At 42.3% G+C, this 26,300-nt stretch overlaps 1 protein-coding gene across 3 annotated transcripts in view; it reads left to right on the top strand.

Annotated features, from left to right (window-relative positions):
- Positions 1-26,300, top strand: part of Sara (Smad anchor for receptor activation) — a 72,694-nt gene that overhangs the window by 41,133 nt on the left and 5,261 nt on the right. For all 3 annotated transcript variants that reach the window (XM_076195149.1, XM_076195151.1, XM_076195150.1), the window contains 9 exons: positions 848-958; positions 1,728-1,892; positions 6,133-6,311; positions 8,192-8,320; positions 12,244-12,348; positions 21,333-21,483; positions 21,691-21,788; positions 24,237-24,388; positions 24,621-24,741. In XM_076195149.1, the coding sequence (XP_076051264.1) occupies positions 848-958; positions 1,728-1,892; positions 6,133-6,311; positions 8,192-8,320; positions 12,244-12,348; positions 21,333-21,483; positions 21,691-21,788; positions 24,237-24,388; positions 24,621-24,741 (1,211 nt within the window). The remainder of the gene's footprint in view (positions 1-847; positions 959-1,727; positions 1,893-6,132; positions 6,312-8,191; positions 8,321-12,243; positions 12,349-21,332; positions 21,484-21,690; positions 21,789-24,236; positions 24,389-24,620; positions 24,742-26,300) is intronic.

Below are 26,300 nucleotides of genomic sequence, written 5' to 3' on the forward strand. Positions count from 1 at the left end.
GGGACAGGTGGAAAGGGTGGTGGAGAGGGAGCGGAAGAGGTGGGAGTAGGTATGTGGCTCTGACTCTGCTACCTCTCTTATAAAGGGGAAAAAACTCTTGGTATACAGATAGACCTTGAATTCTTACCGGCTGATGGCGTTTGTATAAATTTAACACCCAATAGTCGGAATTGTGACGACTAATAGACATTAAATTTGTACAATCTCGGCATCAACAGGCAGGAATTCGATTGCAACTTGGTAGTGGCCTTGTTGACTCGTGCAGAGGCGACTTACAAAGGGATTACAAAAGAGGAGCATGCCAACAGGAGACCTTTTGGTCCATAACTAGGTTGGATGTAAAAAGATATATATAAATGATAAAAAAAAGATAAAATAAAATAAAAATTATAATAATATAAATAGTAATAAATCAAGTAATACATATATATAGCTAAATAATAAACAAAGAGGTAAATAGTAAATGATAATAAACTGAGATAAATAATAATAAATGGAAATCAAGCAAATGATAGATAAACAGACAATAACAAACAATCAAATGATATAAAATAAATGGCCTTCATTTCTTAAAATCAAGCAAATCATAGATAAATAGACAATAACAAACAATCAAATAATATAAAATAAATGGCAGTCATTTCTTAAAATCAAGCAAATAAATAAACAGACATGAGAACAAACAAATAAGTATAAAATAAATGGCAGTCATTTCTTAAAATCAAGCAAATAATGAATAAACAGACAAATAATAACAAACAAATAATCAAATAATATAAAATCAATGGCAGTCATTTCTTAACGTTCTGGCGAGCCTGTATGATCGTGTGGCGTTTCTCGTCGACAGAATCCGTCAGCGTCGGAGAGGCCGACCTGGAGGAGCAGCTCTTCGGTGAAGGTCTGCCAGTGGTCTTCGCACTCAACAAGAACCTCACCGTTCTGGTCAAGGTCGTCAAGAGTAAGTATCGAGCGAGAGGTGCTGTGCCTTGCTGCACTGCATCTGACCCGAGCAGTGGGTCAGGAACGTGGACGACCCTCCGTCAACAAGAAGCTAAGATTAGAGAGATAATGAGTCGGTGTTTGGGTGGATCATGTGTTGAACTCGTGATCGACAGTAAATAACCTCCTGGATGAGAGCTCAGAGCTCGTGTATGACCGATCCATGGGTAATACTGTGACCTTACACGCGCACACATCCAACTCCCTGCCCACGAGAGTTGGAGTAACACCCTGCAGTGAGCGAGATACAGGGATGACCCGTCATCCAGGAGGAGCCAAGATAAGAGGGAGGGAGGGATGGGGGTGGATGGGAGTGGAGTAGGTGGGGATGGAATGGGGTGGGAGTGGATTTTATGCCTTTGTTTTTAAGCCACCCTCCTTGTAAGGGGGAAAAAGCTGTTGTTCTATGTATGTATATATGTTGATGAAGGTAGAAAAAGAAGTCACGGGTCTAGTTCTGAGTTTTTTTTTTTTTTTTTTCTCTTTTTTTAGTTTATTCCTGACCAGTTTTGCTCTGTCCTTCTTCAGAGGAATGGGAAGAAGGATAGAGTGAAACCGGCCAGAAATGAACTAAAAAAAATTTGTAACTAGACCCATGACTTCTTTTTCCATCTTCATCAACTTGTCACAATGTCCCAGTATATGGATATATATTTTTTGGCCACCCCCTTGTATGTTTTTTGCCCACCTCCCTTGTATGTTACATCTTGCACTTTTCCGTCTTGCAGTGGAGTGCTGCGTCGGTCTTGAAGTTTGGAACGTGGCCACCAGGGGCTTGTGCACCGTCGGACAGGAGGAGCTGGTTCTCCTCCTGGAGCTCCTGCCGGGGGAACGACAACCTCCCAAGGATATCTTTGCCTTCTTCCACACCGTCTACCAACAGGCTAGCCAAGGTAGGTTCCTCTGATTTGGTTGTCTGTGTGATAAGTTTAGAGGAATCTGTCTGATGAGTATTTACCCATTTGTATCTTACGGGAAGGGGAGCTATGCTCGTGGTGTCCCGTCTCTATCTCGCAGTGTCTAAATTACTCTTAAATTCGTGTATTAAGTTTTGCACACACAATTGTTTCGTCTAGTTTGTTCCGTACACCACCCTGTGGGGGAAAGCTGTTCTTTTTCAGGTCTCTTCTTAAACTGTCTTTTGTGAGCTTCCTTCCATGTCTTCTTGTGTTATCCCAATTTAGTAAGTCGTCTCTATCAAGGACTTCCATACCTCTCATGATTCCGTAGATGGTCAACAAGTCACCTCTTTCTTTCCTTTGTTCCAGAGTCGGCATTCCAGTTTTGACAATCTCTCTTTATATGACAGTTTTGATAGTGTTGGGGCCATCTTTGTAGTTGCTCTCTGGACTTTTTGAATTTTCCTTGTATTTTTTTTTAGTACTGGGTGACCATAGTGTTGCTGCGTACTCCAATATTAGCCTTATCAGTGTGACTAGTATTTTCTTTACCATTTCTTCAGTCATCACTTCTTTATTCATTTGTGATTAATTATTTATATATTCAATTATTTTATGATCTATTTATGCATTTATTCAATAATCTTATTATTTTCGCCCGTCTTTTTCACTTGTTTAGTTTTGGTTGGTGTGATCAGCAGCAGCTACAAAGTCCGCGAAGACAAGTGATCACTATTTCCTTTTCGTTTATTTCCATTTTCATCAAAAAGCCTTCTTGAACTCGCAGTCTTGTAACACACTGACACACACACACACACACACACACACACACACACACACACACACACACACACACACACACACACACACACACACACACACACACACATGCACATACACACACACATCCAAGTAAAAGCCACTTTTATTGATCTTAGCAAGTTAAAGGCTTCACCTACATTTCTGTTTATCTGTTTGTCAGGGGACATGTCCTTTGTGATGATTACTCCTAGGTTTCTTCCAGATTCCACTTTCTTTACTTCCTTTGCATACATATACATACATACAAAGAAGAGCTAACAGACAAAATACACATCATAATAAATAGCTCACTCAAGGAAGGAAAGATACCTAATGACTGGAAAAATGCTAACATTGTACCAATATATAAAGGAGGAAACAAGGAAGAACCCACCAACTATAGACCAGTATCACTAACAAGCACTATAGCCAAAATTTGTGAGAAAATCATCAAGAATAGATGGGTAAAACACCTGGAAGATAACAACATATTAAACCCAAGACAATTCGGGTTCAGACAAGGTAGATCATGCACCACAAACTTGATATGCTTCTACTTAAGACTAATAGACATAGTGCAAGAAAGAAACGGATGGGCTGATTGTGCATTCCTAGACTTGCAAAAAGCATTTGACAAAGTACCACACAGAAAACTACTAAAAAAAATGGAACACATAGGAGGAATACAAGGGAACCTACTAAAATGGATGGAGGACTTCCTGACTGGAAGAAAGATGAGAGTAGTACTCAGAGAAAAATATTCAGATTGGAAAGAGGTGATCAGTGGAGTACCGCAAGGATCTGTACTGGCTCCAATAATGTTTGCTATCTATATGAATGATATGGACGAGGGTGTGAACTGTTACATGAGCTTCTTTGCTGATGACGCCAAACTGTTAAGGAAAGTAGAAACTGATAAGGACTATGAAGCACTGCAAGAAGATCTGAATAGGGTATGGAACTGGAGTCAGAAATGGGAAGTGGATTTTAATACTAAGAAGTGTAGCATAATGGAGTTTGGAAAAAGCAAAAACAGAATATCAAGAAATTATACAATTGGAACCAAGGAAGTAAAGAAAATAGGATCAGAAAAAGACTTGGGAGTTATTATCACAAACGACTTGTCCTATGATACACAGATTAACAAAATTGTCGGGGAGACTTACAACTTGCTAAGATCAATAAAAGTGGCGTTTGCTTACCTGGACGAAGACATGATAAAAAAATTTTTGGTTACATTGATAAGGCCTAGACTAGAGTATGCGGCGACATTGTGGTCCCCCAGTACCAAAAAGAACATAAAGAAAATAGAAAGAATCCAAAGAGCAGCTACAAAAATGGCACCTGCACTTGCAAACCTATCATATGAGGAGAGATTGGCTAAACTGGAGCTACCGACACTGGAGGAAAGAAGAGAGAGAGGAGACCTACTGACCATCTACAGAATCATGAAAGGCACAGAGATACTTGATAGAGATGAATTACTAAACTGGGACAAGAGAAACACAAGAGGACATGGAAGAAAATTAAGAAAACATAGCTATAGAAGAGAACTGAAGAAAAACAGTTTTCCACATAGAGTTTTAGACACTTGGAACAAACTGGATAATGAAATAGTAAGCACAAAAACCATTCATGAGTTTAAAAGCAAACTAGACACTGAGAGATACAATGGCGGGACAACATGAGCATATCTCCCCTTCCCGCAAAATACAACTAGGTAAATACATATACCAAAGGCTCTTTTCCCCCTTTACGAGGGGTTAGCCAAAAAACAAAGGCACAGAAACCACTCCATCCCATACACACTCCACCCCCCTCCACCCTCCTCCCTGCCTTCCTTTGCACCGATTTTATGTTGTGCTGATATCCTTTTTTTTTTTTTTTCCCAAATTCCATTATGCTACATTTCTTAATGTTGAAGTCCACTTCCCATTCCTGACTCCATTCCCAAACCCTGTTCAGATCTCTGCGGTGTGTCACAGTCCGTATCAGTCGTGTTAGTGAATGAACGAGTTGAGGTGGAGCGGAACTGTAGAGTCATGGCGGAAAGTAATGCAACCGGGAATCGGTAAAGGGGGAGGAATGAATAGCATGCTTCAGCATCACACAGATACCACATTACACGAGGAGAATTAGAACATACATACATACATATACCAAGGATTTTTCCCCCTTTCAAGGGAGGTAGCCAAAAAGGGAAAGGCATAAAAACACTCCCACCCATTTCATCCCTAAATACACTTCCCACCCCTCCCACCCTCCCTCTCATCTGAGCACCTCCTGGATGACGGGCCATCCCCGCACCTTGCCCACTCCCCTGGGTCAGAAGCAGTGTCGCAAGACACAGCACATCCACAGCAAGGCCGCTTCATTTAATCGGCGACCCCCCCTCTCCGTCCCCCCTTGCATATAAGGAGACAGACATTCCCCTCTTCCCCAAAGCCCCCTTCACCCCATCCATCCACCTCATCCTAGGACGTCCCCTCATGTTCACTCCCTCCACATCTGCCTTCCATACCTCTTTTACTAGTCTTTCTTCACTCATTCTTTCCATGTGTCCAAACCATCCTAATATTCTTTCATCAACCCTATCTCCCAGCTCCTTTTTCACCCCTGTTCTCCTCCTCACCTCCTCATTTCTCACTCTATCTAGCCTAGTAACCCCCACCATACTTCTCAGACACCTCATCTCAAACACATTCAAACTCCTTCTCTCTTCTTCTCTTATTTTCCACGTTTCTGCCCCATACAGTGCTGTTGGCACAATCACTCCTTCATACAGTCTCCTCTTTGCATCCATTCCCAAATGTCTATTCCTCATTACACTCTTTAACTTAGAATTAGAACAGAACATGAAAATCTCAGAAACTTGCAAGGACCCGAGAAAGTTAAAGATAATCGAGGCCCTTTATATCAAGGATAAAAACCCCAATATGAACAAACAGGCACTTGATTTATTAGTGCTACCCAGTATGAGAACACAGGGTAGGCCAGAAGCCTGAGGAAATAATTTATGCACATTTTTCAAACTGTCATGTGATCTCCCCGAGTCTAATAATTTCATTTGGTCAAATACCGCTCTTTAGTTGACACTAGACACACTCCCTGAAGAAGGCTCAGTTGAGCCGAAATCCGGATCGGAGAATATGTCCGCCTACGCACGAGTTCTACCGAGCTTAGACCCCGCAACATGGCGATTAGGGAGATCTTTAGAAAGTGTCTTCAAGAAAATTATTAATGTAGAAAAGGCATCACCTTCAACAAAATTTGTTTATCAGAATAGAAGGAATTAAAAGCTGCTTGGTTTTCTTTTCTCACGACTGGAGACGAGTCTCCAGTCGTGAAAGAATGCCGCACGACCCCCTCGGGAGGCGGGTCGAAGCCTTCGTACCCAGTTCTCGTGCCGGTTTTGACGGAAGGACTCTTGCAGGGAAACTGGTGACGGAGCTGGGACACACGATTTTCACCGAACCTCTTCTCGGCTCCAGGGAACACGGGGGGTTCCTCTATGTACGGCCCTCGTTCCAGTGTCTCCACAAGCTGGTCCTGCCGCCGGCACCGTACCTCTTCGCCCTCCTCATTCAGAAGTGGGAAGCGCCCTGGGCCAAGGTAAGCAGAGTTGTTGTTCGTACAATCGGTATTACCCACCAGTAACCGAAACCTCCCTTTAGGATTTAGGAAGTCGCCGGCTGAATGGGTTAGTGAGTGGGTCGTTACTTGTGGCGAAGGTCGAGGGGTTGGGGGTTTGAACCCTGCCACTGGTGAGTTGAACCAAGGGCACGGTTCATTAAATTCCACGCTACATAGTCCTCTGTGAAGGGCACCATCCTAGCCTTCTGATAGGGGGGAGTTTGGGACATAAGAACATAATCAAATCATTCCAACTGTCGTCCCCGGATTCGAACCAAGGCTCGCGTGAATACGATGCCAACACTGACCACTAGGCTATCGGTTGTCTAAAATTCTTCAACCTGGGAATGAATCTACTCCTGAGGCAGCGGCGGCGCCAGGAATTTTTAGTTGGGGAGGCTAAGGGGGGGCTGAGCAAATTTTTGGGGGGGCTAATAGTAATATGATAATACACATATATTATCCTCATTTCAGAAGGGGAGGGGGTTAATGGTAGGGCTAGCACTGATGGCTGACAAATCTTTAGCCCTGGCAATTAAAAATTCCACTTAATAAAATTATTTCAGTGAGTGTTTTAAATTTTCAATTTGCTCATTTCAGTTGGGGGGGGGCTAATGGGGGGGCTGGCCACTTTTTTTGGGGGGGCTAAAGCCCCCCCAACCCCCCCCTGGTGCCACCACTGTCCTGAGGAATTAAGTCGACTGATAAGTGCCGTCTGTACTTGGATTTTACGAAGAACTAACAAAACATGTAGCTTTGTGGTTATGCTTGAACGTTTCCTTTGTGGACTTGTCGTCGTTGTCATACCTGAATAGAATCACCAGTATATGACAACGACTATAAGTCGTAAAATCTACGTACGGATGGCACTTAGCAGTTGACTTAATTCCTCGTGAGTAGATTCATTCCCAGGTTGAAGAATTTTAGACAACTGATAGCCTAGTGGTCAGAGTGTCGGCGTCGTATTGATGCGAGCCTTGGTTCGAATCTGGGGACGGCATTTGGAATGATTTGATTGACTACACTGTTACTGGTGATTCTATTCAGATAAGAACATAAGAATGAAGGAGACTGCAAGAGACCATAAGGCCTACACTAGGCAGCTCCGTATCCATCACCAATATCCATAAAGTTGTCTAATTATTTCTTAAAACAACTGATAGTTCCAGCACTCACTAGTACATGGTTACTAAGTCTATTCCATTCGTCGAACACCCTATTAGTAAACCAATTCTTGCTTATTTCCTTCTTAAATCTTAATTTGTCCAGTTTAAATCCATCACTACGAGTCCTGCCCTGGTGTTTTAATATGATGACCTTGTTTGCATCACCCTTGTTAAAGCCTTTGATCCATTTGAACACCTCTATTAGATCACCCCAATTTGACCATAGAAAGAGAGAGACTCAGCCTTCAATTTATCAAACCTCAAATTTGCGGACTTTCAATTTAGCGGACAAAAAAAGCGTGTCCGGTAGTAACAGTGAAATTCCAGATGAAGTCCGTAAAATGAAAATTTGTTCGATAGGTGTCTGGTAGTAACGTATGTGCATGCTGAAAACTAATGGCGGAGTTCAATTTCCTCAATATGTAATGGACATCATTATACATATGTACTGTAGCTTTTTATTACATATCTAATATGTATGTGAATGCAGAAACCTAACGGACAATTTTCTATGTAACGGACTTATGTTTGGTATCCAGTATTGGTAACGGACGGACCCGATTTTCAAATAACGGACTTTTGCAAACAACGGACAAGGGTCTGCATGTATTTGTCTGTTAAATCGAGGGTTAAGTGTAGATGTTTGGCATTACGTGCCCCACGCTCTTGGTCACGCTTAGTTTCCTCTTGCAGGTTTTCCCGCTACGACTACTCCTGCGTCTGGGTGCAGAGTTCCGCTACTACCCATGTCCCCTGGTGTCGGTGCGCCACCGTAAACCCGTCTTCTACGAGATTGGACATACGATCATGAATCTTCTTGTGGTAAGTGGGGGAGAGGTTGGAAGGGACGGAAGGAAACAGACAAAAAAGGAATGATATTTAGTCTCTAGGTGTAACTGCATGACTTGTGTTTGGAGGGGATGGTGGTTTGAACCCTGCCACTGGTGAAGTTGAACCAAGGGGATGGGTTCATTAAATTCCAAGCTACATAGTCCTCTGTGAGGGGTACTGTCATACACTCCCGATAGGGGGAGGAGTTTGTGACATTAACCCCTTCGATACGATGACGCCTACGTAGGCGTCATGAGGAGTAAGTGGGTACGCGAGGATGCCGATGTCAGCATCTTGATTATATTTATTGTAGTTGTTATTGCGTGACCCCCATACTCTGTAAACTGGCTTCATCATATTTTGTATGGTTATCAAAATTCACGGGTGAAAGAGAACGAGCAATACAGTGGTAACTTTATTTTTTGTAATGCGAATATTATGACGCAACATCGCACGTCTGGCAGCTAATGCTGCCCGCGAGATTTTGGCCCATATTGAAGGGGTTAAAGTGTCTGGTCATTACTTTGGTCATTTCTACATCTTCTGTGTATTCTTGATTTCCTTCATGCAGTTTTATTATTTCATGTTTGCCTTTTATTTTGTCATTTACATATCTGTAGAACAGTTTAGGTTGATCTTTGCATTTTGATATTATATCTTTTTCATAGTTTCTTCTTTCCTCTCTTCTTATGTCTACGTATTCATTTCTCAGTTTAAAGTATGTTTGCCATTTAGTCACTTTTTTGTCTCTTTTTTTTTTCCATCTTTTCCAAGATCTGTCTCTTTTGTCTTTAGCATCGCTACCCTTTTGATCAGACCAGCACTTTATGTACTCCCTTTTCTGTTTCTGCTTAGGCACATATTTGTCTGTTCCCTCCTTATAAATTTCTTTGAAAATGTTCCATTTCTCTTCTGTCTTTGTTTCATCATTTGCAAAATTTTCCCAACAGGCATTTTGGAAAAGTTTCTTAAGTTTTACAAAATCAGTTTTGTTGTACATCAGTCTTCCTTCTCTATGTTTCTCATTCCTTCTTACCACATTTTGTTCCTTAAGTTCGATCTCTATTAGTATGTGGTCACTCTTTCCAATTGGTGTTTTATAATTTATTTCCTCTACTGTTTCTGGTTCAGAGGTGAATAACAAATCTAGTCGCGATGGTTCTTGATTTTGTCTAAATCTAGTATTTTCATTAACCCACTGAGTCAATGTGTAATCTATGGTCATATCCAGTCGGACATTTCCCCAGAGTTAGTCTCCACTTCCCATACTCAATTCTTCCCAATTTATTTCCTTTGTGTTAAAGTCACCCATAAGTACTATATTTTCTCCGTATTTCAGTGTCTCGATTAATTCATTCTTTGTATCTTCTAGTAATTTTGAGTGTTCGCTGTCAGTCTAGGTCTTAGTGTTTGGTGGCACATAAACAACCATAAACCTTCTACTTTTCATATTGCTGTTTTCAACCTGAACTGTGATTAATTCCACATTATCTTTTCCTTCTGTTGCCTTTATTACATTTAGGTTCTTTCTAGTCAATATCGTGATTCCTCCCCCGTTTGTCTGTCCTATTGTCGACCAAATATTGTATAATCCTTGTCCCACCATACTTGATTGTAGAACCTTTCAGTTTTGTCTCTGCAATTCCCATTATGTCAGGTTTCTCTATTGATAGGTAGTCATTCAATTCGTTTCATCCTGATATCATATTGTCCATATTTGTATATGCCACTTTTAATTTTTTCTTCTCTTCTCTTTTTTGGTTTAACCCCTTCAATATGGGCCAAAATCTCGCGGGCAGCATTAGCTGCCAGACGTGTGATGTTGCGTCATAATACTAGCATTATAAAAAATAAAGTTACCGCTGTATTGCTTGTTCTCTCACCCGTGAATTTTGATAACCATAGAAAATATGATGAAGCCAGTTTACAGAGTATGGGGATCACGCAGGTACAACTACAATATATATAATCAAGATGCTGACATTGGCATCCTTGTGTACCCACTTGCTCCTCATGATGTCTATGTAGGCGTCATCGTATCGGAGGGGTTAAGTTGCCATTTTTCTGATGTACCATTTTCCCAGTCTCAGATTTAGCACTCCAAAAAAAATTTGTTTTTTCTTCTTTTTCTTTTCTTTTCTTTTCTTTAGCATCACTTCTCAGTTCCCTATCTTTCTCTAATTCCTCTGGATTCATTTCCTTTTTTTATCCAAACATTTTTGTATTTTTCACTGTTTGCTAGTTTTGCCGCTTTTGATAGTACCTCTGCTATCATTTGTGTTCTTAGTTTGATTTTCATTGGTCTGTGATTCTTTTCTTTTGAGTATGTACCCATTCTGTGTACGTCGTCAATTTCTGTATCTAGACTTTGACCTTCTTCTTGGACCACTTTTAGAATCTCCTTTGCAATTTCTTTCTCTTTTCCCTTTGGTATTTGTGTACATTGTGTTTTTCATTTATACCATAAACCACAATGCATTTCTTTTTGTCTACTGTGTCTCTCACCCAATTTTCCCTCTCTTTGATCACCTTGATCACTCTTTCCTTTGCATTCTCTTTTACCTGCTGCTGTACTATTTCTGTGAATGATAGTTTTTGTCTTTTGCATTCCTTTTTCCTCTGGTTTTCTTAGTTCGTTTAGATCAGTCTCTTAGATTGATTCTTCCATTTTTTTCATTATTGTTTTCAATTGTTCTTTACCTCTTTTTTCAGATCCTCATTTGCAGATCCTCATTTTCCTGTCTCTCATTTTCTCTTTTTATCGCACTTAGTTCACTTTTTAGTTCATTTTATTCCCTTCGTATTACCTCGTTCATTGTTCGTAGGTTGGTTACTTCTAGTTGCAGAGCTTTATAGTCTAATCTTAAATCGATCAATTCGTCCGCTAAGTTGGTAATTTCTCTGTTTTGTATTGCTCTGGTAATTCTGAAATCTCTCAGTGTCCAAGGTTTTCTCCAATGTTTCCCCTTGCCTCCTAAATCCTGAGAAATATTCATCACTTACGTACCTGCTGGTCGCTCTGGGAGTGTCGTTCAGGCATGATTTTTTTTGTATTATCCCCAACGGGGACTCAATCCTGGCTTCGTCTAGTCCTCTTTTCGTTGGCTCATTGATTCTTCCTTTGTTATTTTCCATTTTTGTATTAACTATTCACTCATTCAAGAACTGAGATCGGATACAAACCCTGGCGGTCCCATGAATACGTATTGATACTCTCTGCAATACCAACAAGGTGATTTTCCTGGTGATCCGTTAAAGCGTGCGCGCGTGTGTGTGTGTCTTTACCTAGTTGTATTTACCTAGTTGTATTTTGCGGGAGAAGAGCTATGCTCGTAGTGACCCACGGTTGTATTTTTCCGCATCCAGTTCTTTCTTATAATCATGTATACTGTAGTTTAAGCACTCACTGTTTTCTCTTTCAATTTGTTCCATGTATCTATTACTCTATGTGGAAAGCTATACTTTTTCAAATCTCTTCTGTAACTGTCCTTCTCAAGTTTCTTCTTATGTCCTCTTGTATTTCTTCTGTCCCATTTAAGTGTGTGTGTATGCGTGCGTGTGTGCGTTCTTTGTTCATATACCCATCCCTCCACTCCCTCTCTATTGTCATGCAGATAATGTAGGATAATGCAAATAATGCAGATAATGCAAATAATGTATAGATTATGTGTATAATTATGTATAAATTCTGCAAATAATGTATAAATTATGTGTGTGTGTGTGTTCCTTGTTTGTTCATGTACCCGTATGATCTACATTGCGTAACACTCCCCCCCGCCCCCTGGGGGGTGGGTTGGGGGTATGCGGACCCCAGTTCGGACAGCCATGCCCTACGGGATGCCAGACCCTTGCTGGGAGTCTTCAGTTTTTGCAGGTAACGCGACGTCTGCTCATTTGATTTCCTTTCTCTGTAGGACTTCCGGAACTACATGTACACGGTGCCCTCCGTCCCCGGCCTTGTCATCCACATGGCGGAAAAGAACACAAGCGTTCACCTTCCGAGGAACCGATACAACCAGGTACGATTGGTCGCTTGTTGAGAGGTTATTGCATTGGGCTGTTTGGAAACGGAGAAAAGTGGGAGATGAGCCAGTTGTCGTTTGCCGACGACACGACTTGTAGCAGGATCAGAGGAGGGATTGAGGAAGTTGTTTACAGAGTTTGGGAAGGTGTGTGAAAGAAGGAAGCTAGCTTTTTTCCCCCTTACAAGGGAGGTAGCCAAAAAGAAAAAGGCATAAAAACCATTCCCACCCATTCCATCCCTATCACACTCCACTTTCACCCCTTGTACATCTCATCACCTTACTTTTGCCCACATTTATCTGCAGCTTTCTTCTATCACACACTCTTCCAAACTCTGTCACCAACTTCCTCAATCCCTCCTCCGATCCTGCCACAAGCGCAGTGTCGTCCGCAAACAACAGCTGGCTCACCTCCCACTTTTCTCCATTTTCTTTAACCATCTCCAATCCCCGACCCACCACCCTTGCATTTACCTCTCGCACCATCCCATCCATATACAGGTTGAACAGCCAGGGCGACATAATGCCTTCCTGACGAAGTCCCACCTTTACCTCGAACCACTCACTCTCTCCATTTCTAATCCAGACACATGCTCTACTACTCTCATAAAAACTCTTGACAGCTCCTAGAAGCTTTCCTTCTATCCTGTATATCCGCAAAACCTCCCACAGTGCCTTCCTGTCTACCCTGTCGTAAGCCTTTTCCAGATCCATAAAAGCCCACAAAACATCCTTCCCCTTTCCTATAGCTTTCTCACATATCTGTCTTACCACAAAGTCGTGATTCTAAATATGCGGAAAGACCACCAAGGAAAATGATAAATATATTGGTGACTGAGCGCTTTTGTCTATTCAGACATCCTCAGGGTACATGCCTGAGGATGTCTGAATAGACAAAAGTGCTCGGTCATCAGTTGATCTTTTTCCTTGGTGGTTTTTCCGCATATATATATATATATATAATATATATATTTATTTATATATATTTATATATATAAAATATATACACATATATATATATATATATGTATATATATATATATATGTATATGTATATGCATATGTATATGTATATGTATATGATTTTTTTTTTCAACCACAAATCACTTTTAATTCCATGCCATCACAGTCGAGACTGAAGAATCGCTCGATGGAGGCATCCGTTGGAAATTGAAACGTGGACGAGCCGAGGATTCGAACCCAGCTAACCCGTAACAAAGTTACAGTGACTGCAGTCTCGACTGCAATGGCATGGAATTAAAAGTGATTTGTGGTTGAAAAAAGATATTAATTGATCACTGGGAACCATTCAGTGTATATGTATATATATATATATATATATATATATATATATATATATATATATATATATATATATATATATATACATACAGTCACTATCCGAGTTACGACCTAGATCGGTTCCGACCAACCAGTCGTAAGTCGGATCCCATTCAAAATGGCTGACACGAGGGTTATACTCTAGGATACATGATATCAATCTGTTGCATTATTAAGTACCCTTTTATGTTGAATACTATTATATACAAATTGTTTACTGTTTATTTATAAATTTTATGCTTTTTAGCTTCATTTTTATCATTTTTTCTTACTTTTTAATGCTTTAATACTGTACTGCATTTCAGTATATATACGTATATAGGTACTGTATGTATATACTATACCTGTATACACACACACGCATATTAAATATAACCTTGCTTACCATTTTTAAGGATTTTAAATTGTAGTTTCCTTTTAATAATTTTTCTTAACTCTTCAATTGTTATATGTACTCTGAATATATGTATATTTTAAGATCTATCATTCTCATCCATTTTAATTCATTTTAAGTGTGAGATATAGGTACAATACATTTATCTTTGTATACAGCATTGAGTAAAAGCAGCAACGACTGCAGCAGCACTGTAGGAGAGAAGCCAAATGCAGAGTATGGGATCTAATGGATTTATCGTTCCGCTCAGCAGGGCTTCTTCAGAAATAAAATGGTGGACAAACATCTGACTCCTTATATAACCCGAGCTTGCGGGGAGAAACGAACATGAAACTGGTGTAAACACAATTTGCGTTAATTGCTTGTTACTTTGTTATTAAAATTGCTAAAGGTTTATTTTTTTGTAAAAAAAAAAAAAATCCATTGTTTTGATTTATATTATCAGTGAGAGATATAAAAGCAGATTCAAAACATCTATGTTTCATAGTATGGTTTTCATATTCAATAATCTTAGAATTATTCCAGTCAGCATTGTGGCCAGTATCGTATCTATGTCTAACAATGGCATTATTCACATTGTAAATTTTCATATCATATTTATGTTCCGATATTCTTTTATCAACACCACGGAAACTTTCATCAATGTAGACCTTTTTACAACCTAAACATGGCACACAGTAAACACCTGTTTGACGAACATTTTTCCTACTTTTATTTCGGCTGTTTATAACACTGCTAACTGTTACTGAGCTTGTTCTCACAAGATTAGCACCAGCTCGGTAACACGTGGTAAAGCTGGTAACGCTCTCGAAAGCGACGAAACCACCCAGCACTCGCTATGAATTCATGTGAAGCCTATTCGTCACCTGCACGTTCTTTCAACATGCGAAATTAACTTGTAGCCTTAATTTGCACTGCTTGCAACATCGCTTTCACATATCTTTGCCTATTGTCTTCCAACCACGTGTATAGCAACTTTTCCATCTTTGTCATAACCGTCGCACGCGATGCCGGTCTGCCACAATTATCTTACGCACTGTGCTGCCAGACATATACAGTAAACTCATAATAGGCATCTGCGAGATGTGGTCGTAAGTACGGGTGGTCGTAACTCGCGTACGTCGTAACTTGGATAGTGAGTGTATTTCTAAACAGAAATGTAGTAGCACATTTGTAAATGACACACAGGAACCCACAGTCGGAGAAAATAAACTTCGAATAAAGAAGAATCCTATATTTCGGCTATCAACTGTAGCCCTCTACCCTATGTACTTTCATGAAGAGGGCTACAGTTGATAGCCGAAATATAGGATTCTTCTTTATTCGAAGTTTATTTTCTCCGACTGTGGGTTCCTGTGTGTCATATATATATATATACATATATATATATATATATATATATATATATATATATATATACATATATATATACATATACATATATACATACATATATATATACATATATATATATATATATACATATATTTACATATATATATATATATATTTATATATAGAGTATATATAAATATAAATAGATCACAAAAATATGTGATGTAATCAATGAATTGCTGATAACCATAAAGGAAACTGGAAAAGAAACTAAATATCCCAAGTGCTTTCGTGATATTTCACATCCTCAGCAACATATATATATATATGTATATATATATTTGGATGATGGAGAACATAAACACAGGGGAAGGCTCGGAACCCTAAACACACTAACGTTTCGTTCGCGAATGAAACGTTAGAGTGTTTAGGGTTCCGAGCCTTCCCCTGTGTTTATGTTCTCCATCATCCAAATAATTTGTCAAAAATACTTATCAATATATATATATATATACATATATATATATATATATATATATATATATATATATATATACACACATACGTATACCAATGGCTTTTTCCCTCTTACAAGGGAGGTAGCCAAAGTCAAAGGCATAAATCCACTCCCACCCACTTCATCCCCACATACTCCACTCCCATTCCCCACCCTTCCCTCTTTTTATGGCTCCTGGGTGTCTTTTTTTTTTTTTTTCTTCTTTTCTCTCTCTTCTTTTTCTTCTCTACACCAGATAATTTTGTTTGTGTTAGGGAAAAGGGGACAGGCTTGTGACCCAGCGAGTTCTTGATGGATTGGGATCCCTTTTTGGCATGAAGCTGCATCTTCATCTGAATGAAATAATTATTTGATACATACATACATATACCAAGGCTTTTTCCCCCTTACAAGGGAGGTAGCCAAAAAGGAAAAGGCATAAAATCATTCCCACCCATTCCATCCCTGAATACACTCCACACCCCTCCACCCTCCCTCTCATCTTAGCACCTCCTGGATGACGGGTCATCCCTGCACCCTGTCCACTGCCCTGGCTCAGAGGCAGTGTCACAAGACACAGCACATCCACAGCAAGGACGCTTCATTAAATCGGCAACCCCCCCTCTCCGTCCCCCCATGCATAAAATGAGAAGATGGGGAGAAATCCCTTCAGGCTGCGTCAAAATTTGCTCATACATACTACCTCACCCCCATCCCCCTGCCCATTCCACCTCGTGCATCACATCATCATCCATATACAACCATTCATTCTGATGGCCAGGGGTGGTTGCTGCTGTTTGGCCCCCAACTCTTGGGGTTGGGGGGTGGTGGTCCCACGACGTAGACGCTGCAGCTCCAGTAGCATTCCTTGGGGAGACGGGACTGCTTGGACAGACAGTCTAGGGAACGACAACAACAACAACCATTCATTCATTCTCCATTCACCCCTGTCTTCTGTCCTCTCCTGCCCTTCCTTAACAGACATTCCCCTCTTCCCCAAAGCCCTCTTCACCCCATCCATCCACCTCATCCTAGGACGTCCCCTCATGTTCACTCCCTCCACATCTGCCTTCCATACCTCTTTTACTAGTCTTTCTTCACTCAATCTTTCCATGTGTCCAAACCATCCTAATACTCTTTCATCAACCCTATCTCCCAACTCCCTTTCCACCCCTGTTCTCCTCCTCACCTCCTCATTTCTCACTCTCTCTAGTCTAGTAATCCCCATCATACTTTTCAGACACCTCATCTCAAACACATTCAAACTCCTCTCTTCCTTTCTCATGTTCCATGTTTCTGCCCCATACATTGCTGTTGGCACAATCACTCCTTCATATAGTCTCCTCTTAGCATCCATTCCCAAATGTCTATTCCTCATTACACTTTTTAGTCCACCAAGGCATTTACTCACTTCTTTCAATCTACATTCTACCTCCACCTTCACTCCACCTTTTCCTGCCACATTTGCACCCAAGTATCTAAAACTATCCACTTCCTCCAGTCGCTCTCCCTTAATGCTCACTTCCAGACTACTGCCACTTTCACTCCTTGTACATCTCATCACCTTACTTTTACCCACATTTATCTTTAGCTTTCTTCTATCACACACTCTCCCGAACTCTGTTACCAACTTCCTCAATCCCTCCTCCGATCCTGCCTAAGCGCAGTGTCATCCACAAACAACAGCTGGCTCACCTCCCACTTTTCTCCATTTTCTTTCACCATCTCCAATCCCTGACCCACTACCCTTGCATTTACCTCTCGCACTACCCCATCCATGTATAAGTTGAACAGCCAGGGTGACATAACGCATCCTTGACGAAGTCCCACCTTTACCTCGAACCACTCACTCTCTCCATTTCTAATCCTGACACAAGCTCTACTACTCGAATAAAAACTCTTGGCAGCTCCTAGAAGCTTTCCTCCTATCCCATATATCCGCAAAACCTCCCACAGTGCCTTCCTGTCTACCCTGTTGTAAGCCTTTTCCAGATCCATAAAAGCCCAAAAAACATCCTTCCCCTTTCCAATAGCTTTCTCACATATCTGTCTTACCACAAAAATCTGATCTACACAACCTCTACCCGTCCTAAATCCACACTGTTCCTCACCAATTACTCCCTCTGTTCCTCTCCTAATCCTCTCAATCAAGATCCTCCCATAAGCCTTCCCAACTACACTTAACAAGCTAATCCCTCTGAAACTACTACATTCACACTTGTCCCCTTTTCCCTTGTAAAGTGGAACTATAGAGGCACTCCTCCAGTCCTCCGGCACTCTACCCTCTCTCCAGCAAGCATTAAATAACCTCACCAGCCAGTCCACCATCACTGTACCTCCTTTTTTTAGACATTCTGCATGGCATCCATCCAGACCAGGTGCCTTACCTGCTTTCATCATCTTAACAACTGCCTTCACTTCATCCTTCCTTATTTCTCCTCCATTTTCCTCACTCATCACGGTTATTTCTTAGCATTTCCCACTGCAGCTGTATTCCCCTCCCTATCCTCCTTCACATTTAGCAACTCCTTAAAATATTCTGCCCATCTTCCCTTACTGCCTTCTCTTCCATTATCATCTCTCCATCTGCACCTTTTACCTTTTCTTCTCTAATTGATTTGCCTCCTCTTCCTCTCTTAATTTCTTTCCAAAACATCTTTTTATTACTTTCAAAATGTTCTGTCATACTCTTACCCATTTCACATCTGCTCTCCTCTTTGCCTCCTTTACCTTTTGCTTTACTTCTCTTTTCTTTGTACCTCTCATATGACTCCCTCGTCCTATTTTGTAACCAATCTGTGAAAGCTCGCTTCTTCTCTTCTACAACCTTCTTTGTTTCCTCATCCCACCATTCACTACCCTTCCTTCTATTTCCTTCTGTCCTTCTTGTTCCACACACCATCCTTGCACACTTTATGACTCCCTCCTTGAACCATCCCCATTCCTCCTCCACACCTAGCTCTACTATATCCTTCACTCCCTCCCACTCCTCCTTCAGCTTCTTCTTGTACTCCTTCTCCTTTTCCTTTTCATTTAAAGAGTTCACTCTAAGCACCTCCCTACCTTTTGTCCCTTTCCTCTTCCTCCATCTATCTTCCACTCTCAACTTACCTTCCACCAAAAAATGATCTGATATTCCCCTACCCTCTCCCCTTAGCACATGTACATCCTTAACTCTTCCTATCATAATCCTATTTACCACTACATAGTCCATTAACGCTCTGTTTACCACCCTTCCCTCCACCACCCTCTCCCATGTGTACTTATGCTTGAATTTCTTCCGAAACACTGTATTTGCTATCATCAACTCTCTTTCAAGACACATTTCCACCATCAACTCTCCACTATGATTCTTTCCTGGAACTCCACATTTCCCAACCACTCCATCAATTGGATCATTTCCTACCCTAGCATTAAGGTCTCCCAGTACTATTACATTGATATTTCTCCGTAAGTCCTCTATGCACTCTTTTTAAATCTATCCAAAAAGCCTCCCTTTCTTCTACACTCTTTTCACTGCCAGGTCCATATGCAATTACAAAAACCCACAATTCCTTTCCCAATTTCACCTTCATCCACATTATCCTTGAGGAAACCTTCTACTCCACTACACGTTTACCTATCTCTTCACTTACTAGTATAGCCACCCCTTCCCTCCCTCGCCCTCTCTTCACTCCTGATAACCTCCCTTTTACACTCTGAAACTTACACTGTCCCTCCCCTTTCAACTTGGTTTCACTCAAAGCCAACACATCCATCTTTCTTCTCACAAACATACTACCTATCTCTTCCCTTTTACTCTCATCTGTACCACATCCACGCACATTAAAAGACCCAAACCTTAGGGTGCTGGTTGGAAAACTCCCAGACCCTCTTATGCCTTTGCTTTTTCTTTTAGGGATGTACCCTGTGGGGCTACAAGGAAAAGGATGCCTAGTCCCAATCCCCGTCCCTTTCTTCTCGCCTCTTACGATCCAAGTGGAAATACTTGGTGGCAGTATTCTTTTCCTCCACCACATAGATATACCAAAGGGCTTCTTCCCCTTTACAAGGGAGGTAGCCAAAAAACAAAGGCATAAAAACCATTCCCACCCACTCCATCCCTAATACACTCCACTCCCCTCCACCCTCTGCTGTTACTGTCCCTCCGTTATGCTGCCCCCAACCCCTTGTTGCTGTCCTGTACCATTTCTCTGAATTTCATTTCTTTGTTTTGCCTACCCTGTGGTGGGGGGAAAAGAATGCTGCCACCAAGTATTCCCACTTGGATCGTGAGAGGCAAAAAAAACGGGACGGGAATTGGGACCAAGCATCCTTCTCCCTGTAGCCCCACAGGGGACATTCCTAAAAAAAGTGAAGTTATTTGATAGCAAGGATAAAATTTGTAAGAGACATCATGAGAGGAGGGGTGGGAAGTTGAGCAATGCCAAATCTTGTAAAGGACATTACTGTAGCGTACGTTTGACGAGATAAACACCATAAAGGTTTTTTTCCTCCTTACAAGGGAGGTAGCCAAAAATCAAAGGCATAAAATCCACTCCCACCCATTCCATCCCTATCACACTCCACTCCCATCCACTTCTCTCCCTCCCTCCCTCTTTTCTTGGCTCCTCCTGGATGATGGGTCATCCCTGTATCTCGTCCACTGCCCTTGGTCAGGAGTGTCGCAAGACACAGCACATCCACAGCAAGGCCGTTTCATTAATTACTTCAGCAGAAGGGTAAAACTACGTGTGCAGGTTGCATAAACACGGCATAGGAAACATGGACGCGTTTCGTCAGGAACAAACACTTCAGTTCCAGGGATCTAATAGAGGTGTTCAAGTGTATCAAAGGCTTTAACAAGGGTGATGCAAACAAGGTCATCATATTAAAACAACAGGGCAAGACTCGCAGTAATGGATTTGAATTGGACAAATTTAGATTCAAGAAGGAAATAGGCAAGAATTGGTTTACTAATAGAGTGGTCAACAAATGAAACAGACTTAGTAACCATGTGGTAAGCACTGAAACTATCAGTTGTTTTAAGAAACGATTAGAGAACTTTGTGGATGGGGATGACAGGTGGTGATGGATACGGAGCTGCCTAGTGTAGGCCTTATGGTCTCTTGCAGTCTCCTTCATTCTTATGTTCTTATATTCTTAGGTTGGAACTGCCTAGTGTAGGCCTTATGGTCTCTTGCAGTCTCCTTCATTCTTATGTTCTTATATTCTTAGGTTGGAACTGCCTAGTGTAGGTCTTATGGTCTCTTGCAATCTCCTTCATTCTTATATCCTTGTGTTATGTTCTTATGTCCGTGTTTCCTTTGCTGCGTTTATGCAACTTTTTCACGTGGATTTTCATTTTATGTGCGCAGGTTGCGACAACTTTGTTCTGGCAACTTTTTTGACAAATTTGTTTCCCTTTTTCCACAGGTCGCCAAAGCTCTGAGCAACAGCAACGACCACGTCCTGGCGTTGGGGGCTAATTTCAGCCCCCAGGCCGACTCTCACCTCGTCACCATCGAAGACGAAGATGGGCGATACACGACCCAGGCCATCAACATCCACAACCGACCCCGCAGAGGTGGGTCCCTCACCGCCCTTCTGTTTCTTACCCTTTGTTCTTTGCTTCTTGTCCGTGCATACGGTGCAATGGGGGTTGCACAGCCATAGTCATGACAGTGACACTTGTCTCGTTTCTTTCCCTTTGTTCTTTGCTTCTTGTCCGTGCATACAATGCGTTGGGGGTTGCACGGCCGTAGTCGTAACAATGATGTTTGTCTCGTTGCAGTGACCGGTGCCAGCTTCATCGTCTTCAACGGCGCGCTGAAGACGACCTCGGGGCTAAGTGCCAAGTCGTCAATCGTGGAGGACGGGCTCATGGTGCAGGTGAGTGAGTTCGCTGCATCACACAACTTGCATTATGAAATACAGAAATACCTCACTATACAACCGAGTGCTATAAAGCAGGTGAAAACAATGTTGGGGTGCATATATGTGAAAGCCCCCATGAGGAGGAGGCAAAAATAATTGGGGGGGGGAAGAGGGTTGATTGACAGGGTCCATGAACACAGCAAGCCCCCTATTTACGTGCATGTAAAACCCTTAACCTTGTTATACGAATTTTCACATTGTGACCAGTCAGCTGGGAATTACACAACTCGGTTATATAGTGAGGTATTCATTTATAAAGTCACTGCCATATTACTGATTCTCTTTTACTCTGAGTAATAATACACATACCAAAGGCTTTTTCCCCCTTACGTGGGGGGTAGCCAAAAAGAAAGTGTACATACGCTTTTTTTCCCCTTACAAGGGTGGTAGCCAAAAAGAAAAAGGCATAAAAACCATTCCCGTCCATTCCATCCCTAAATACATTCCACTCCCCTCTACCCTCCCTCTTATCTTGGCACCTCCTGGATGACGGGTCATCCCTGCATCTCGTACTCTGCCCTGGGTCAGAAGCAGTGTCGCAAGACACAGCACATCCACAGCAAGGCCGCTTCATTAAATCGGCGACCCCCCCTCTCCGTCCCCTCATGCAGGAAAGGAGAAGACGGGGAGAAATCCCTTCGGGCTGCATCAAATTTTTCTCATACTTCCTCACCCCCCATCCCCCACCCACTCCCCCTCATGCATCACAGCCTCATCTATACACAACCCATCTCCATTCACCCCTATCTTCTGTCCTCTCCCGTCCTTCCTCTGCAGATATTCCTCTCTTTCGTAAAGCCCCTTTCATCCCATCCATCTCATCCTAGGATGCCCCCTCGTATTCACTCCTTCCACCTCCGCCTTCCACACTTCTTTTACTAATCTTTCTTCACTCATTCTTTCCATGTGTCCAAACCATCCTAATACTCTTTCATCAACCCTATCTCCCAATTCCCTTTCCACCCCCGTTCTCCTCCTCACCTCATTTCTCACTCTAGCCTAGTAACCCCCTATCATACTTCATCTCAAACACATTCAAACTCCTTCTCTCTTCCTCTCTCTTCCTCTCTCATGTTCCATGTTTCTGCCCCATACAGTGCTGTTGGCACAATCACTCCTTCATATAACCTCTTCTTAGCATCCATCCCCAGATGTCTGTTTTTCATTACACTTTTTAATCCACCAAGGCATTTATTCGCTTCTCTCAATCTACATTCTACCTCCATCCCCACTCCTCCCTTTCCTGCCACATTTGCACCCAAGTATCTGAAACTATCCACTTCCTCCAGTCTTTCACCCTTAATGCTCACCTCCAGCCTACTGTCACTCTCTCCCCTTGTACATCTCATCACCTTACTTTTGCCCACATTTATCTTCAGCTTCCTTCTTTCACACACCTTCTCAAACTGTCACTAACTTCCTCAATCCCTCCTCTGATCCTGCTACAAGCGCAGTGTCGTCAGCAAACAACAGCTGGCTCACCTCCCACTTTTCTCCATTTTCTTTAATCATCTCCAACCCCTGACCCACTACCCTTGCATTCACCTCTTGCACCACCCCATCCATGCATAAATTGAACAGCCAGGGCGATATAACACACTCCTGACGAAGTCCCACCTTTACCTCAAACCATTCACTCTCTCCATTTCTAATCCTAACGCAAGCTCTACTACTTTCATAAAGACTCTTGACTGCTCTTAACAGCTTTCCTCCTATCCCATATATCTGCAGTACCTCCCACAGTGCCTTCCTGTCTACCCTGTCATAAGCCTTTTCCAGATCCATAAAAGCCCAAAAAACATCCTTTCATTTTCCTATAGCTTTCTCACATATCTGTCTTACCATAAAGATCTGATCTACACAACCCCTACCTGTCCTAAACCCACACTGTTCCTCACCAATTACTCCCTCTGTTCCTCTCCTAATCCTCTCAATCAAGACCCTCCCATAAGCCTTCCCAACTACACTCAACAAGCTGATCCCTCTGTAACTACTACACTCACACTTGTCCCCCTTTCCTTTGTAAAGCGGAACTATTCAGGCACTCCTTCAGTCGTCCGGCATTCTACCCTCTCTCAAACAAACATTAAATAACCTCACCAGCCAGTCCACCATCACTGTACCTCCTTTCTTCAGACACTCTGCATGGCATCCATCCAACCCAGGTGCCTTACCTGCTCTCATCATCATCTTAACAGCTGCTTTCACTTCATCCTTCCCTATTTCTCCTCCATTTTCCTCACTCATCACTCTCATTTTCTTAGCGCTTCCCACTGCAACTACAAAATAAATATAATCGGGATGCCAATGCCGGCATCCTCGTGTACCCACTCGTGCCTTGTGATGCCTATGGAGGTTTCGTTCTAGCGGTAAAGACAACTGACAGTCTCTGATTACGGACAGATTCCTGCTGACATGATGGTGAGGCTGCGGGAAGCCCTGCGGAACATGCGGGACCTGGACATCCCGTGCGGTCCAGTGGGACTCGCGGCGCAGCACTCGGACGAACTTATCTCTGTTCGCTGGATGCCGGACGATAAAAACTTCAATGTTGGGTGAGTATCTTAATATAGTTCACCATGGGGATGGATGGGGTTATGTCTGTCCGATTGACAGGCTTCCTGCTGAAGCCGTCACTCTTGGTAGTTTTGAAGCTTCGGGTTTCAGTTCAACAGTCTTCTGTCTGACTGCGTGCCATAGCATTACCGTGTACGCAGGCATGGGGTTCCTGGACAAGGCAGTTGAGGTCTTTGTTGTAATTTAGATGTTCCTCTACTGTTCCCGTAGAATCAAGAGCCCAATTGACTCTCGGATAATGGACGGCATCCCCTCGGTCAAGGTCACCCAGGCACAGGACTACGCCGGCCAGATGAACCGTATTCGCTGTACGGAGGTCTTCGTCATCCAGGTAAGAGAGCCCAGAGAGGTGATGCCAGCTGTACAAAGATCCGTTGAGTTCTTTCTCTGGATCCATTCAATAATACCATCAGTTCTTCTACTTAGTTGTTGTTGTTGTTCCCTAGACTGTCTGTCCGAGCAGTCCCGTCTCCCCAAGGAATGCTACAGCCGAAACTGGGTTTTCCCACAAATCCTTTATAGAGTGTATGTTGTGTTGTTTGCGTGCATGATTGTGTATAATGCAGTCTTCCATTATGTGTTGTATGGTATGGGGTGAAGTGTTACAACCTGGGCAGCTGTTCACAATGCGGTCATCCAGCCTCTTCTGGTAGCTTAGAAGTGCTGGGTGGTGGCCGCACCACAGTCTGGCCAAGTGGACTCTGTCCTTCCGTGGGAGAGAGGATTCAGAAGGGTGGATATCAGGGGGTCTGGCATGCAGCAGTGTGTTGTCTTTCAGTGTGTTAATGGAGCGGTGAGTGATATGATTATGAATATGTTTCCGGAGGCTGGTATTTGGTGGTTGTGGAGGAAGAGAAGAGAGTATTTGTGCGTAATAAAGGTCTTTGGGTGTTGTTTTAATGTTTCTTGGTGTGTGTGGGTTTTCTGCTATGTAGTGTAGCGGATGTGATGTGTTTGTGGTGGCTGCGGCAAGTGTTTGTGTGCCTCTCATGTCGAGGTGGTCCTTGACTTTGAGGACTTTTTTGTTTCATGGTGCAAATGGTCTGTTGGTGTTGTATTTGTGCAGCCTGGAGCTGCAGCGTCTATGTCGTGGGACCAGCCCCCAACCCCAAGAGTTGGGGGCCAAACAGCAGCAACCACCCCTGGCCATCAGCTCTACTAAGTTGTTTCCTCATGAATGTCTCACTATTGCCTATCACTATCCTAACACCATGCATAAGCAAATTGTGAACGTTCAACAAAAACCGAAGGAAGTTGAGTCACCTGGTGTTTATTGTTTGCCCTGCAAAGATTATGATTTGGTTTACTTGGGTCAAACCGGGAGAGACTTGAACACTAGATTGGCAGAACATAAAAGGTCAATTAGGTATGGGCAAGAAAATTCGGCTGTTTTTCTTCATGTCAAAAATAAGAATCATTCTTTCGACTGGGGTAAGGCCAGATTAGTGTTCAAGTCCCACTGCGGTTTCAGGAGGAAAATAGTCGAATGAGCATTAATTGAGGAATGCCCTAATATTAATATTTCTAAAGGGCAGTGGACTCCTGACATCATTTCACACGCAGCAGTTAGCAAACTGGTACGGGGCTTACAACCCCCCCTCACCTCACCCCCTCCCCTCCCTCCCTCCTCTGCCACCCCAGTTTTTCCCGCGCCTGAGTGAGGTCATCTGTCCACATCCCTTCTCTTCTCTGTAGCTTATAAGTCCCCTCTGTACTCTGTCTTATGTACTTTCCTGAAGAGGGCTACAGTTGATAGCTGAAATATAGGATTCTTCTTTATTTGAAGTTTATTTTTTCCGACTGTGGGTTTCCTGTGTGTTGTTTACAAATGTGCTACTACATTTCTGTTTAGAAATATATATATGTATATATATATCATATGTATGTATA

This window comes from Oratosquilla oratoria, chromosome 12, assembly GCF_046742065.1.
Source record: "Oratosquilla oratoria isolate Oo_2021 chromosome 12, ASM4674206v1, whole genome shotgun sequence".
Lineage (NCBI taxonomy): Eukaryota > Metazoa > Arthropoda > Malacostraca > Stomatopoda > Squillidae > Oratosquilla > Oratosquilla oratoria.